Source organism: Helianthus annuus, chromosome 3, assembly GCF_002127325.2.
Source record: "Helianthus annuus cultivar XRQ/B chromosome 3, HanXRQr2.0-SUNRISE, whole genome shotgun sequence".
Classification (NCBI taxonomy): Eukaryota; Viridiplantae; Streptophyta; class Magnoliopsida; order Asterales; family Asteraceae; genus Helianthus; species Helianthus annuus.
In genome coordinates this window covers 167,258,094-167,271,643 of record NC_035435.2, presented here as the reverse complement: position 1 = coordinate 167,271,643, position 13,550 = coordinate 167,258,094, and the positions used below count along the sequence as shown (strand labels likewise).

General features: G+C 33.5%; 1 protein-coding gene across 1 annotated transcript; it reads right to left on the bottom strand.

Annotated features, from left to right (window-relative positions):
- Window positions 1-3,138, bottom strand: LOC110928271 (vacuolar-processing enzyme beta-isozyme). The gene is made up of 9 exons (XM_022171366.2): window positions 2,950-3,138; window positions 2,674-2,838; window positions 2,104-2,260; window positions 1,929-2,014; window positions 1,643-1,842; window positions 1,474-1,522; window positions 687-887; window positions 285-476; window positions 1-183 (listed from the first exon to the last, which is right to left on the bottom strand). The coding sequence occupies exons 1-9, from the start codon at window positions 3,136-3,138 to the stop codon at window positions 1-3; spliced, it is 1,422 nt and encodes a 473-aa protein (XP_022027058.1).
- Window positions 3,139-13,550: the final 10,412 nt, after the last annotated feature.

Below are 13,550 nucleotides of genomic sequence, written 5' to 3'. Positions count from 1 at the left end.
TCAAGAGCTAAAACCGACGATCGTAGGATCCCATTGCCCTAATTTAAACGAGCTACACGACTTCCTTGCAGCTTCATCCATGGCCTTCTTTGTAGCACCATTGTTGCATATGTTCGCAAATGTTCGAGTATGTTTCATACCATACTGAGTCAAGGATCCACAGTGTGTCTCAAATGTTCGAACCTGAATCAATTAACAACTTCAATAAATTAACAACCCGCTAAAAGGTCAGCAAATAAAATTATGTCACAATAATAAAATGAGAAACTGTAAGCTTCTTTCACCATAAATTTCAGACAGTCCCAATCATCCACAAGGGCCGATCCTATATCTCTCACGGGTCCATCTCCACTGCCTAATAAATAGCGTTTGATCATACCGACACTGTTATCCAAATGTGCCCTATATGCCGTTATTTCATTGATTTTCTTTCGTAGATCTCCCTTCTTTTGTGTGTCTTCGGTTAATTTCTTGTACTGTTGATAATAAGATATAACATTAATCCACTATCATATTCAAGTGTCATGTATTTTCATTATCAGGACAAATATATTAGGTATTTGTTTAACTTAATATAATATCGTGTTTTTTTTCATTATATTATAAATGTATGATAAAAAAAATTAGGATACCCCTAACTTTTTGGGCTAGATCTGCCACTGTTTCATATATATGAGAATACATACCCTTTGCCACATCAGATAAAGATCCGCATCTCTTTGGTCGATAACACCCATGGAGACAGGTGTTTGAAATCGATCCGTAGAGATTGTCCTGGTAGTAGAACCTTGATAGTTTGAAACAATCTCTTCACTTATGCTTAAGGTGCCGTATTGCATTACATGAGATCCCTCTGTTGAATAATGATTCAAAGTCCTCTTCTTCACCTAAACAATATATTGGTTGATTATTTTCTCAATTAACATACACTAGTAATAAATAAACATAAATGAATGGCAAATTGGATTTAAATAATCCCAACTCACTGTTATTGGCCAATAATAATCCCAACTCATTTAATCACCAATAATAATCCGAACTATTCACTTTTGTTTGTAAAATACTCCCAGTTAAAAAAACACTAACTAGGTTAAAAAATTGCTGATGTGGCATCTGATGTGGCCCTTGCTGATGTGTCATATGACGTGGCAGTTGATGTGGCATTTTTGATGACGTGGCAGCTGATGTGGCAGTCTACGTGGCATTTTTCGATGACGTGGCAGCTGATGTGGCATTTTTCGAATACGTGGCAATTGATGTGGCAGGTGACGTGGCAAGCCACATCAGCAATTTTTTAACCTAGTTAGTGTTTTTTTTTAACTGAGAGTATTTTACAAACAAAAGTGAATAGTTCGGATTATTATTGGTGATTAAATGAGTTGGGATTATTATTGGCCAATAACAGTGAGTTGGGATTATTTAAATCCAATTTGCCTAAATGAATTACATAAAAAAATACATCATGATACCAACCTTCAAGTATTGTTGTTGCAAGGTTTCCAGCGTCAAATCTTCTGAGTCACTAAGAACCAAAATTCAAAAAATGGGACCAAATCAATAGCTTAAATAAGAACTACAAGAAAAAAAATAATAATAAGATGCTAACATCCATCGCCGATGAAAAGGGATGGTCGCAAAATACCTGTCTTCCATCCATGAAACACTATATAAGTCACCTAAGCAAGTGTCAAACTCTTCAGGCGGAGGAGTTTTCGTGCCTGGACAATATGTTGCCCAACTATTCTCGATCGCATTCGAGGCAGTTGTCACATAAATGTTAAGATCTTTCGGTAACAAACCTTCGAAAATACTTCCACTTTCACATGACTCCAAGTATATCACCTACATTAATAAGCATCCAAATGATTGTTTCCCATCTCACAATTCATAATTAGTCTTAAATTAATTATGAGCAAAACATATCTTACCATCTCATCATAAGTTCCACTCGCGTGCTTTGTTTTCAATACATGGTTGAAATCACTAGCGTAAATGTAAGGCGGATTTGGCATCCCTAATGTAGTATATTAGCATAAGAATTAAGTTAGTAACCAGTTAAACAAAGTAACACTTCATATCATTGTTTAAGAAGTAACGCAATACCAAGTAAGCCTGGGCCGCCATGATCAGAGTAAAACACAAAGATCCTGTCTGTAGGTTTGCTCGCTACAACTTTACCGCTTCCACCTTTCACCGCGGTTTTATTGCCAAGAAGCACAGCATAGAAATTCGAGGCCGTCACACTGTCTCCGGTATAATCCTAACACAATATAGAGTTTTTATATTAAACATTGTTGTTTGATACATTATGAAACGGTATAATTAAAGGATACCAATTTGGGGAAATCCACAATCCACATTGTCGTTTGCTCACATATTAGTTACATCTTCCTTCTTCCATTTTTATTTATTTATTTAAAGCATCATAGTTTTATAAATTAAATAATTTCATTATTAATGACTCTAGTATAATGTCAATATTCACTATTAGATAAATCAACTAAAATTAATTAATTAATTGATTAATTAATTAATTGATTAATTAATTATTCTCACTCCAGGCCCGTTTTTAATTAATTAATTGATTAATTATTCTCACTCCAGGTCCGTTTTTAATAATAAATTGTTTTTGGGCGAGCTTTAACAATAATACTTGTGAGAGTGTTCTTGTACCTTTGGCACACCAGCGTACACATCTGACCCTTGGGGGCTGTTAATTATCGTACCAGACCTTGGATTTTCTGGATCGTTTGCAATATCATCATACATAAACACAATTATGTTTTCATCCTTTAACCCGCCTTTTTTAAGGATTTGATACGCATGACAAACGTCTGCCTGAAATATTCATTACAAACACAAGACGTTAGCATCTATTTACTTGAACTTTTACCACATGTATACAAATACAGCGTGAAATGCCAAAAGAAAATACGAGTAAATGTTTACCTGATGACGATAGTTTTCGTATCCATTTGAACCGGCAACCAGAACGGCCCATGTCGTGCTATTGGCTTTTGGTTTGAAAACTGATTTAAAGGTGTTGAACAAGTTTAGATGGTTAGCGTTTGAGAATCCTACAACAAACACAATGAATAGTAACAATGTGAGTTGGAAACCCATGATATGACTAGCCATATTATACAAAAAGACTGATAGGTTTTATGAGTTTCTAACAGTTTCATACATATATTTATATACACACATACATGCATAGTATTATATATGATATGTAATTAATATTATATGATACAATATGGTTACAGGGAAAATATCAAATAGGAAGTTTTTACCTATGAAGGATAGGAAGCAATACGATTGTGACATGTGACAACATTTAAAATAAAGAGCAAGGGTATTTTAGTCAATCGTATCCTCTCTTCTTCCTTCTTCTCCCCACCATTTTCAAAACCCACCATTTTCAAAACCCACCATCTTCAACCTTTTCTTCACTTTCTATCTCAATAATCACTACATTATAGTGCGATTTTCGTCAACAATCAATGATTCAAACACCCGATCAACGTGTTCTTCGGCTTTTTTTTTTAAGAAAACCCAGTTTAATTTCATACAAAATCTCGTTTTTTCTCATGATTTTGAAGATAATCACTCGATCCGTTCGGTTCGATCGCTGATAAGTGTTTCTATTATTCAAATTTCGTCAATCGTTGAAGAAATCGGCTTCGATCCATGTAAGAAATTCTTTAATTTTCAGTTTTATGATCTGGGTTTTTGATTTAGTCGTTACGTTTTACGATCTTGGCGGGGGTCCGGGGGCAGCGCCCCTGGTAGAAGGGTCCAAGGGGCGGCAGCCCCTGGCGGGGTCCAAGGGGCAGAGCCCCTGGCTTTAATAAAAATGCATCAGAAAATTTGATTTCCTGTAAATTGCCTCTGGAAAACTGCATTCGCAGACAGTTTTTTTATCTCCTGCTTCCTGGTTCAGACAATTCACATACAAAACTGCATTCGTAGACAGTGTTTCTGGTTCTGTGAACAACAGGTTCTGGTCATTGCGTTTTAGACAGATTCTGGTTCTGTGAACAACAGTGTCTGGTTCTGTGAACAACAGTTTCTGGTCATTGCGTTTTAGACAGTTTATGTTCTGTGAACAACAGTTTCTGGTCATTGCGTTTTAGAAATAAAACATTTTTGAAGTGTTTTAACTCATTGCGTTTTAGGTAAACACATTTTTATGTGTATTCAGTTCATTGCGTTTTAGAGAGAACAGTTTCTTTTGTGTTTTTAGGCCATTGCGTTTTAGAAGTAAGACATTATATGTGTTTTCTAGGCATTGCGTTTTAGAAATAAGACATTTTTAAGTGTTTTCTGGCCATTGCGTTTTAGAAATAAGACATTTTTAAGTGTTTTCTGGCCATTGCGTTTTACAAATAAGACATTTTTAAGTGTTTTGGGTGCATTGCGTTTTAGGTGAAACACATTAGTCCATTGCGTTTTAGAAAGTACACTTTCTTTTGTGTTTTTAGGCTATTGCGTTTTAGAAATAAGACATTTATTTGTGTTTTCTGGTCATTGCGTTTTAGAAATAAGACATTTCTTTGTGTTTTTGGTGCGTTGCGTTTTAGAAAAAGTCATTTTTTTACGTTTTTTTGTCATTGCGTTTTACGCAACTGGGTTTTCAAAATTTTTTTCGAAAATATAGCAATAGTATACTCGTTTTAAAGATAAAAAACGCTCGTTTTTTTGGTGCAATTTTTATAAAAAAATAATGTCGTATGAAAAAGTTATTAACGTTTAAAAAATAAGGGGAATTGGAGGAGAGAGAAACTATTGCGCTGGATTGACTAGAATGCCCCTAACAAACCCACGCGCCTCCTTTTTTTACTTCAATTTCATTCATTTAATCTTAGCACTTGATTAAGTAAATGAATGGTCAAGATCACTTTCTAGCCTTCTTAGCCAAATAAACTTCCTATTGTATCTCCACCCTACATATATATTCTCTATATTGAAAACATTATATACATATTATATATACTCATATATAAGATATAAACCCATATATTATCTATGTAATATGATATGATCAGATTACAAATTAAATGCATTCATTTAGAGCATCCATAACAATAAACCACGTCTAAAATCCAGATCAAGTGGTGGAGGGCTTGCATTTCTCTTGAGAGATGTAGGTTCGACTCCCACTTGGTGTAGAGTGAGGCATTGGTGGGCAATGATAGGAGATCCAGGGAAACCTGGGTTGGATCCTTAAGCCAAACGGGTTTTACCGGTAATTTCACCGTCGTGCCTACGGGCGGGTGGGTTACCGGGTTTTTCCCGAAATTGGTGGTGGACTCGGGTTACTCTCGGAGTACTCCGTTTGTCCAGTGGGTGCCCCGAAAGTGCTCGGGATTGAGTTTGTTGGCCGTTCAAAAAAAATCCAGATCTGCCACATCATTTTAAACCCCAACAATTTTAAACTTACTTTTCTCTGCCACAATAAATCATTACAATCATCCATCTCATTATCCACCTTATTACCTACGTTTATTTTTATGTAACCTATTACTAATTTATAAGTTATATTTCTTTATACATAAAATATATTAAAATAATTAAAATTGCGGAAAAAAATAAAATAAAAACTTATTAAAAAGATGAGTTAAGTGTCATTTACGTCCCTGTGGTTTGTCCACATTATCATTTCAGGTCAAATTTCAAAATTGTATCATTTTATTTTCCTTCCTGACATTCTCAAAATGTGTTATTCCAGCCCAAAAACTAACCCTATTAAAAAAAACTCATAACTTAGTTAGCTAAGGGAAGAAAATGGCATTTTACTCTACATCATTTATTTTTATTATTATTATTATTATTATTATTATTATTATTATTATTATTATTACACACACAGAGATTCTTTGACCCCCATCTATACACCACCATCACCACAGTCGTCGCCGTCACCCACCGCCAAACAACCAACACCCACCACCTGTTAAATATGTTTAGAAACATCAAAACATTAGGGTTGTCCATGTGTATTCACTGTGTAAAACCTTTAATAGCCGTCTAAACAACCACCACCACTATAGAAACAGATGAATCTATGCTGAAATCCCAATAGATCGTAGAGATTTATGTTTTCCAATACCTATAGAGCCTGCAACAGATCTGATAAATGGTTCGAGTGGCGAGCGGAGGCGATGACGCAAGGGTAAGCAATAAGGGGTGGTTGTCGGAGGTATGTGTTGGGGTGATGATGCAGTGTTGGAGAGAGAGAGAGAGAGAATGTTAGGGAGGAAAATGGTACCATTTATTTGCCCTGAAATAGCAAAATTGGACAAACCACAGAGACGTAAATGACACTTAACTCTAAAAAGATAATCCATTAAATAAAAAAAAAAACACCTTACAACAATAGAAAAAAAATATATTTAAAACCTACAAATATAAACATACAACAAATAAAAAAACTACATAATAAAATAACTACTCTTTATAAAAATCCTTAAAATGATTTTCTTTAAACAAGCATTCCCTTTGTTAATTCTATTTTTTTCTCTACTCTTCCTCTTCCTACACATCAACAGTCCTTCTCTCCATCCTAATTTGGGTTTCTCATTCTCACCCGATTGGAGTAGTTTTTTTATTCAGGCTCGATGTGGGATATTAACAACTTAAACCCCCACCCCTAGTCTCTTTACTCGATATCCATAAGTACTGATTTACGAAAGCAGAAGTTTCCTAGTACAATAACCACACCATGCTTCAAATAATACATACATGCATACATGATATTTAAGCCCTATAAAGAAAGATTGAGCCGACCATGATGAATTAACAACATAATTCTAGAAAGAGACAAAAAAGGGTTTATGCACTTGTTTACTCAAGGTGAGTTTGTGTGAATTTCATAGAAAAATCACATATGTTGTTTAATACCTGATTTTAGGTAGTTAACGTGTATGTTCATTAAAATCTCTATCTTCATCTCTAAAAAATAATTTTACTATGAATTTTGTTTGAATTTTCACATCTCATCATATCTCATATTTATCTTTATATTCTTTTCTTACTATTTCTTTTTATTTTCTATCATGTTGTTTGAGTTACAATTCAAAATGTTTGAGACATTTTATATTTTGGAGATGTAAATAGTGAATTGAGTATTGATTATTTTTTACGTGTCTATTTAACACTTTACAGTTATATAATTGAATCAATCTATAATAAACATATAGGATAAAACTAAAGCTAATCATTTAAAAGAGGTGAAAATGTATCTGGGCTTAGTTCAAATATTTTATGACTCGAAGCTTATACAAAATTGGTTTGATTTGTAAACAAGCCAAACAGCGATAGCTTGGTTTGTGAGGGAGCTGAGGTCGAGCCAATGTTACCTCACCCGCTGACAGGGCCGTCTCCGGAATTGGAAAAAAAAATTTGGCCATGTGCGAGAAAAAAATTTTGGGCCTATATGCAAATCTTCATATAATATATAAAAACTAAAAACCAATAATGCAACGTTAATTGTCATGAAATAGATAAACAAATTAACAAAAATAGCGTAGCAAAAATGATCGATGTATGGAACCTACTTACGAAGCGAACAATAATGTGTGTGAATGAAAGTCTCAAAATGGTAAAACACTTTGTCCCACATTGGTTTGGGAACAAAGGGAATGGATGTTTATAACCTAAAAGTTTTTTTTTTTAATAACCGAGCCTATTTAATTATTCCAAAACATAAGAGAGTTTTATTGACCTGGGCATATTTAAAATCCACTATAAAGAATTTTTATACCTGGGCTTATTTCAATTGGGTTTATTTAATAATCAGGCCCTGTGACATTTAAACACAGGCCTAATAATTTTTTTTATAAAAACTTACAGAATTTATTTTTTATAAAAACATACAGACTTTTTTTAAATATATATATAAAATTTTCGGTTTTTAGGCCCTATACTAGTTTGGGCCCTGTACGCAAGCCCATTCTGCACCTGTGCTTAGCCGGCCCTGCCCGCTGACTCATTTATGTTATGCCATTTTTATGAGCTAAAGATCAGCAGGCAAATTTTACCTTTTTATGAGCTTGTTTTGTTTTTGTACTTTGGGTTTTTACAGCATATGTTGGCCCTGTTCTATTAATCATTGAATTTTACCGTTAATATATATATATATATATATATATAGTAGGGTTCGCACGGAAAGTGTGTTTTTCGTAGAAAGTCTAGGAAGCGATCTGGTCCATCCGATTGGTGTGTTTAAGGGTTGAGATTAAATCAATGGCAATCTTGTAATATTTGAGTTTAATTAATTGATTTTTTAAATGAGTAGGGGTAATTTTGTCAATGACCGTGTTTTAAATCAATTAGATAACCGCCCAATTCCTAATTTCAAGCGATTTTCCCTCTCTCTCTCTCTCCAAACCCATCTTGGAAACCCCAATCCCTACAAAAAATAACTACAATCATGGAAGAATATAACTTTAGAAACGATGGAGAGCACCAGATCAAATTAAAACACTTCTCCATCTCCACCATCTCCGAGTTCATCATCACCATTCAAATATTGTTCTTATCATCTTCGTTTTCTTGACGATGTGTTTTAACAGCAAACAAATTAATACAGTTGTGTTTTAGGAGCAAGCAGATTCATACAGTTGTGGTTTAGCATCCAGATTCATACAGATGTGTTTTAACAGCAAGCAGATTCATACAGTTGTGTTTTAGCATTCAGATTCATACAGATGTGTTTTAACAGCAAACAGATTCATACAGTTGTGTTTTAACAGCAAGCAGATTCATACATATGTGTTTTAACAGCAAGCAGATTCATACAGTTGTGTTTTAGCATTCAGATTCATACAGTTGTGTTTTAGCATCCAGATTCATACAGATGTGTTTTAACAGCAAGCAGATTCATACAGTTGTGTTTTAGCATTCAGATTCATACAGTTATGTTTTAACAGCAAACAGATTCATACAGTTGTGTTTTAACAGCAAGCAGATTCATACACTTGTGTTTTAGTATTCAGATTCATACAGTTGTGTTTTAACAGCAATCAGATTCATACACTTGTGTTTTAGCATTCAGATTCATACAGTTGTGTTTTAACAACAATCAGATTTATACCCTGTGTTTTACCATCTTTATATTGTGGGATCTATAAAAAATTGACTTTAGCCCTGTAAACTGTTAAAACACAGCACCAAGAACATGCTGATAAATTCCAGTAATCTTCTGAACAATGGAATATGCGATGTAATGTGACATAGACAATAACATAAAACACATTCAGATTGTTAAAATGCAAAAGAACTGTTAAAACACAACCTGATTATATATTGACTTCAGAGTGTTAAAACACACTGACTTCAACCTCTCTGACTGGTAACACACATCACTAAGAACATGCTGATAGTTTTCAGATAAACACATTGACTTCCAGATTTGAATTCGAAAATAATAAAATTCCGAAAATCATGGAATTTTAGTTAATGAAGATACATTCCAAAAATAAAATTAAAATGTGAAATTACATGATAGCCTTTCTACTTAAAATCCCTTAATGACACATGTCCAATTCTTATTCCTTCCTAGACTTTCTAGGAAAAATAGACTTTCCACCCAACTCATACTCTCTCTCTCTCTCTCTCTCTCTATATATATATATATATATATATATATAGGGTAGGGTTCTAGAGTGAACAAGGGGTAAGTTGTGAACAAAGTGAACAAATCCTGTTCGTTGATTTGTTAGATCTTGAGATTTAATGTTAATTCCAATTTAGTAATTATTTATTAAAATATAATAGGTATAATTAATGAGTAGGGATAGTATTGTCAAATTACACCTTTTTATTTATGGGAAACAGGAGGAAACGTATTTGTGTGATTGGATTGTTTGAAATCTTTTTCTCCATAATAATTGCTATCTATTGTTTTCAAAACAAACTCCCCTTGAAGATAGTAACCAGAATCATCTCACTCGTATACACATCCCTAACCTGTAATTCAACCAATGGCGACGGAGAAACATTCCGGCGACGGTGGAGAAGTGAAGCTTAACGACGGTAAGTATATGTTCACTACATTGATTATTGATGTATATCAGTGTTAATTTTGTTATTTTTAGAGGATGAAAAAGTTAGGGTTTGTTCAATCGGAGCGTATGGAATCAATCTGCAGGTCTGTTAGATGTTTAATCAAAGTATGATGGTATGATTATGTGTTTTGTTGAGTTTCATTCGATAACATGAGCACCTTGTTTTATCGGACTTTGGTTTGTGTTAAAGATGTCCGACGGTGCTATGTGTTGCCGAAAATCCCAAGTATAGCCATGGGTTGTAGGTTACTTGTTTTCTGCATAATTTGGTGTAATGTTATACTTGTACACTTGTGTATTGTCTGTACAGTAGTAGTCATCTTGATTTACACATGAGTAAAAAAACCGAAGTAAGTGTGTGCCTGAATTGTGTGTGGGTACAGAAAGTACACATGTGTATGTTCGTGTTGTTAATGTGTACACCAATTTAATTTCTATGTAAATGTGTCTTTCAAGTTTCTATTCATTTGTATGGGTTGTACTATAGTTGCTAGTTGTTGTGGAAAAGCTATTTTGTGATTGCGGGTATGTATATTTGTAGTGTGAATGTGTGTAAATATGATTGGTGTGTACATCAGTTACAACTTTAATGGCGAACAATGTTGTTACACATATGTACATGATTATTGTAAAAGTTGAAAAATATGTACATCAGTGTAGTGTATGGTAGATTTAGATAAAAAACAGTATTTACTCTACACATAAAGGAAATAATGATTTTAAGATACAAGGGTTTAGTATGTTAGACACGTTTGTGTATATAATAGCACCTTGTTTGTATGCCCCTATGTTATTTTGTTTTAAGGTTTTTTTATTGAAACAGATATTGAGATGGCGGATGTTAAAATACATAAGAAAGGGTCGGGTACCGATGGAGCGAATGTGTGTGATAGTCCTGACGGTGAAAAGAAGACAACAACAGAAGACAGAAGACAGAAGATTAATGGGCGACGTCGAAGAACACTCTTTACCGTCATCATCTTCATCGGAACGACGAGTAACCAAGGTACACCAATGTAATCCCTCGTTTTTGTTTGATTAGACACCGTCGGTGTTCAATTCATCAGAACAGGGATTGAACTCGAGAGGGTTTTTATAAGATGTAGGGTTGTGATTCGTCAGAATGCGATGTTTTTTTTTTTTTGAAGGAGAGGGTTGGTTTTACAAGATATTGGATTTTACTCTGTTTTTATGCGGTGTACACATGTGTACACGGCGATATACACATGTGTATATTGTTATGAAGATTTGTTAATACACTGGTCTTACACATATGTATAGGGTATTTTTTTATTTGTCTGCAAACCTGGGTTTTACACTATGTACACATGTGTTTAAGGAGTCGATACACAGGTATCTTTGATTAAAGAATTAACTTCGATTGTTATGAATCTCAAACTTGCCCCCGTACGGTTTTCTCCTTGATATATTTCAAGTTATTTGTAATGTGATTTTTTGTTTATGTGACTTTATGTATGTAATTGGTATTATTTCTCTTGCGCAGGTAGTAGATGCCATAAAGAAGATCTTGTATGTTGCTGAAGTGGATGCATCTATAGTGGAAGAAGGTCAGGCTGCTTCTTCACCAGGAGAAACCAATTGTGGATGTGGAAGAATACAAGACTCAAAAGAGGAAAAGTATTATCAATCTTGATGTTGATGTGGCTGCAAGTGACGCAGATGTATATATATATATATATATATATATATGTACACAGATGTAGTTTCAGCTTTTTATTGTACTTGAACAGTGTATGTAAAGAGTTAATTGTGTTTATACGAATGTACAAATTTGAAATAATACAAAATTCAGTTGTGGTTATGTAATTGCTTAACTGTTAATAATGAATGGCTTCTCAATTGTACATTAAGTTAGTATTAATTATAATTGTTAAAGATGTGTATTTTCGGCCCATATTCTTCAGCGTAATACACTACTGAACGGATTTTTCATATTAGGTACACAGGTTTTGTATTTTTCCAATAAAAAGGATGTTGTTTGGTTTGAACTTTAAACCGAATTAGGTCCTATCTAAAAACTTGAAACACTTTTAATTGGATCAAACATGGGTCATGGGTCATTTGAAGGTCATTACACTAAATGCGAAAATATAGTCAACATTAAAAAAAGTCAAATCTCTTAGTCATGATGCCATTCCTAAATAATAAATAAGAAATACAAATCTATAATAAAGAAAGATGCTCTTAAGCAGTAGCACCCTTTCCTTTCTTCTTCTGCAGCTTCTTCATGTAGAATTCTAGCTCTTTTCCTTCCAATATGTATCTGAAAATATTTAAAAACCATTTTCACATTAGAATTTACATATGTATACTTGTATGTTATACCAACACGATATGAATGATAAATCATGCAAGCATTATTCACTTTAAATGATATGATAAATCATGCAAGCATTTTTCCAGAAAATCCCCAACGAATGAAACAATGTAAAAGTCATAAACAATTTTAGTCGGTTTGAAACTCGTTATAACAAATTAACATATAACATCAAACAAAATTTATAACTCAAACTGTGGTAATCCATATGCTTCTATAGTTGTTATACACATATCTGTCCTACACATAAACCACATTTGACTCTTGACTAAAAGGATCTACCAACTTCTAACTTAACACCAGTTATCTTCTAACAGGAAGTTAATAAACACACACATTAAAAAAGAAATACCAAAACCCAACTTCAACAATAATTAAATCACCAGAGTACACACAAGAAACTACAAATGCAAGTAAATTAACATCATTTCAACAAATTATCATCTAAAAATCCACTCAAAACTTCTGATCGCTATGGGTTATCAATAAATTAACAGATTCAACACGAATTGCATCCAAACACATACCCATAATCCAAAAACGACCAAGAACAACGAAAATATCATGGATGTTTCAGATTGAGACATATAAAGGGATTAATTACATAAAATAAATTAATATAAAAACAAAATCGTACAAATATATCGATTCAGAAGCTTACCAGAAAGATTGAGAGGGAAAATATGGAGTTTCTGAACAGGGGATTTGCGTGTGAAATTGGGGAAAATTGGTGTGCAGGTAATTGGTGTTCCAGATCGATATATTTGTTGTTATTTTGAGTCATCCATAGATGTATGTGAACCTGAACTATACTACATTCCAGGGAAAAAGAAAGAAGTAAGCTATGAGATATGGTTGAGGAACGATGATCTGGGATCTGGGAAGAAAAACTTGTTAGTTGTATGGATTACGATTAGAATTATGAAAGAAATAAAAGATATTTCAAATTCACAACAAAATAGGAGATGTAACTGATTATGAATTAATAAAGAAAAATGAGTTAATATTAATTTAAATGTTAAATTACAATCCTGTCCTTTACAACTAAAAAACAAATGAAGGGCTAGGATTAGTTCACTAAGTTCACAAGCAAGAGGGTTGTTCACTCATGATCCTAACCCTATATATATATGTATATATAT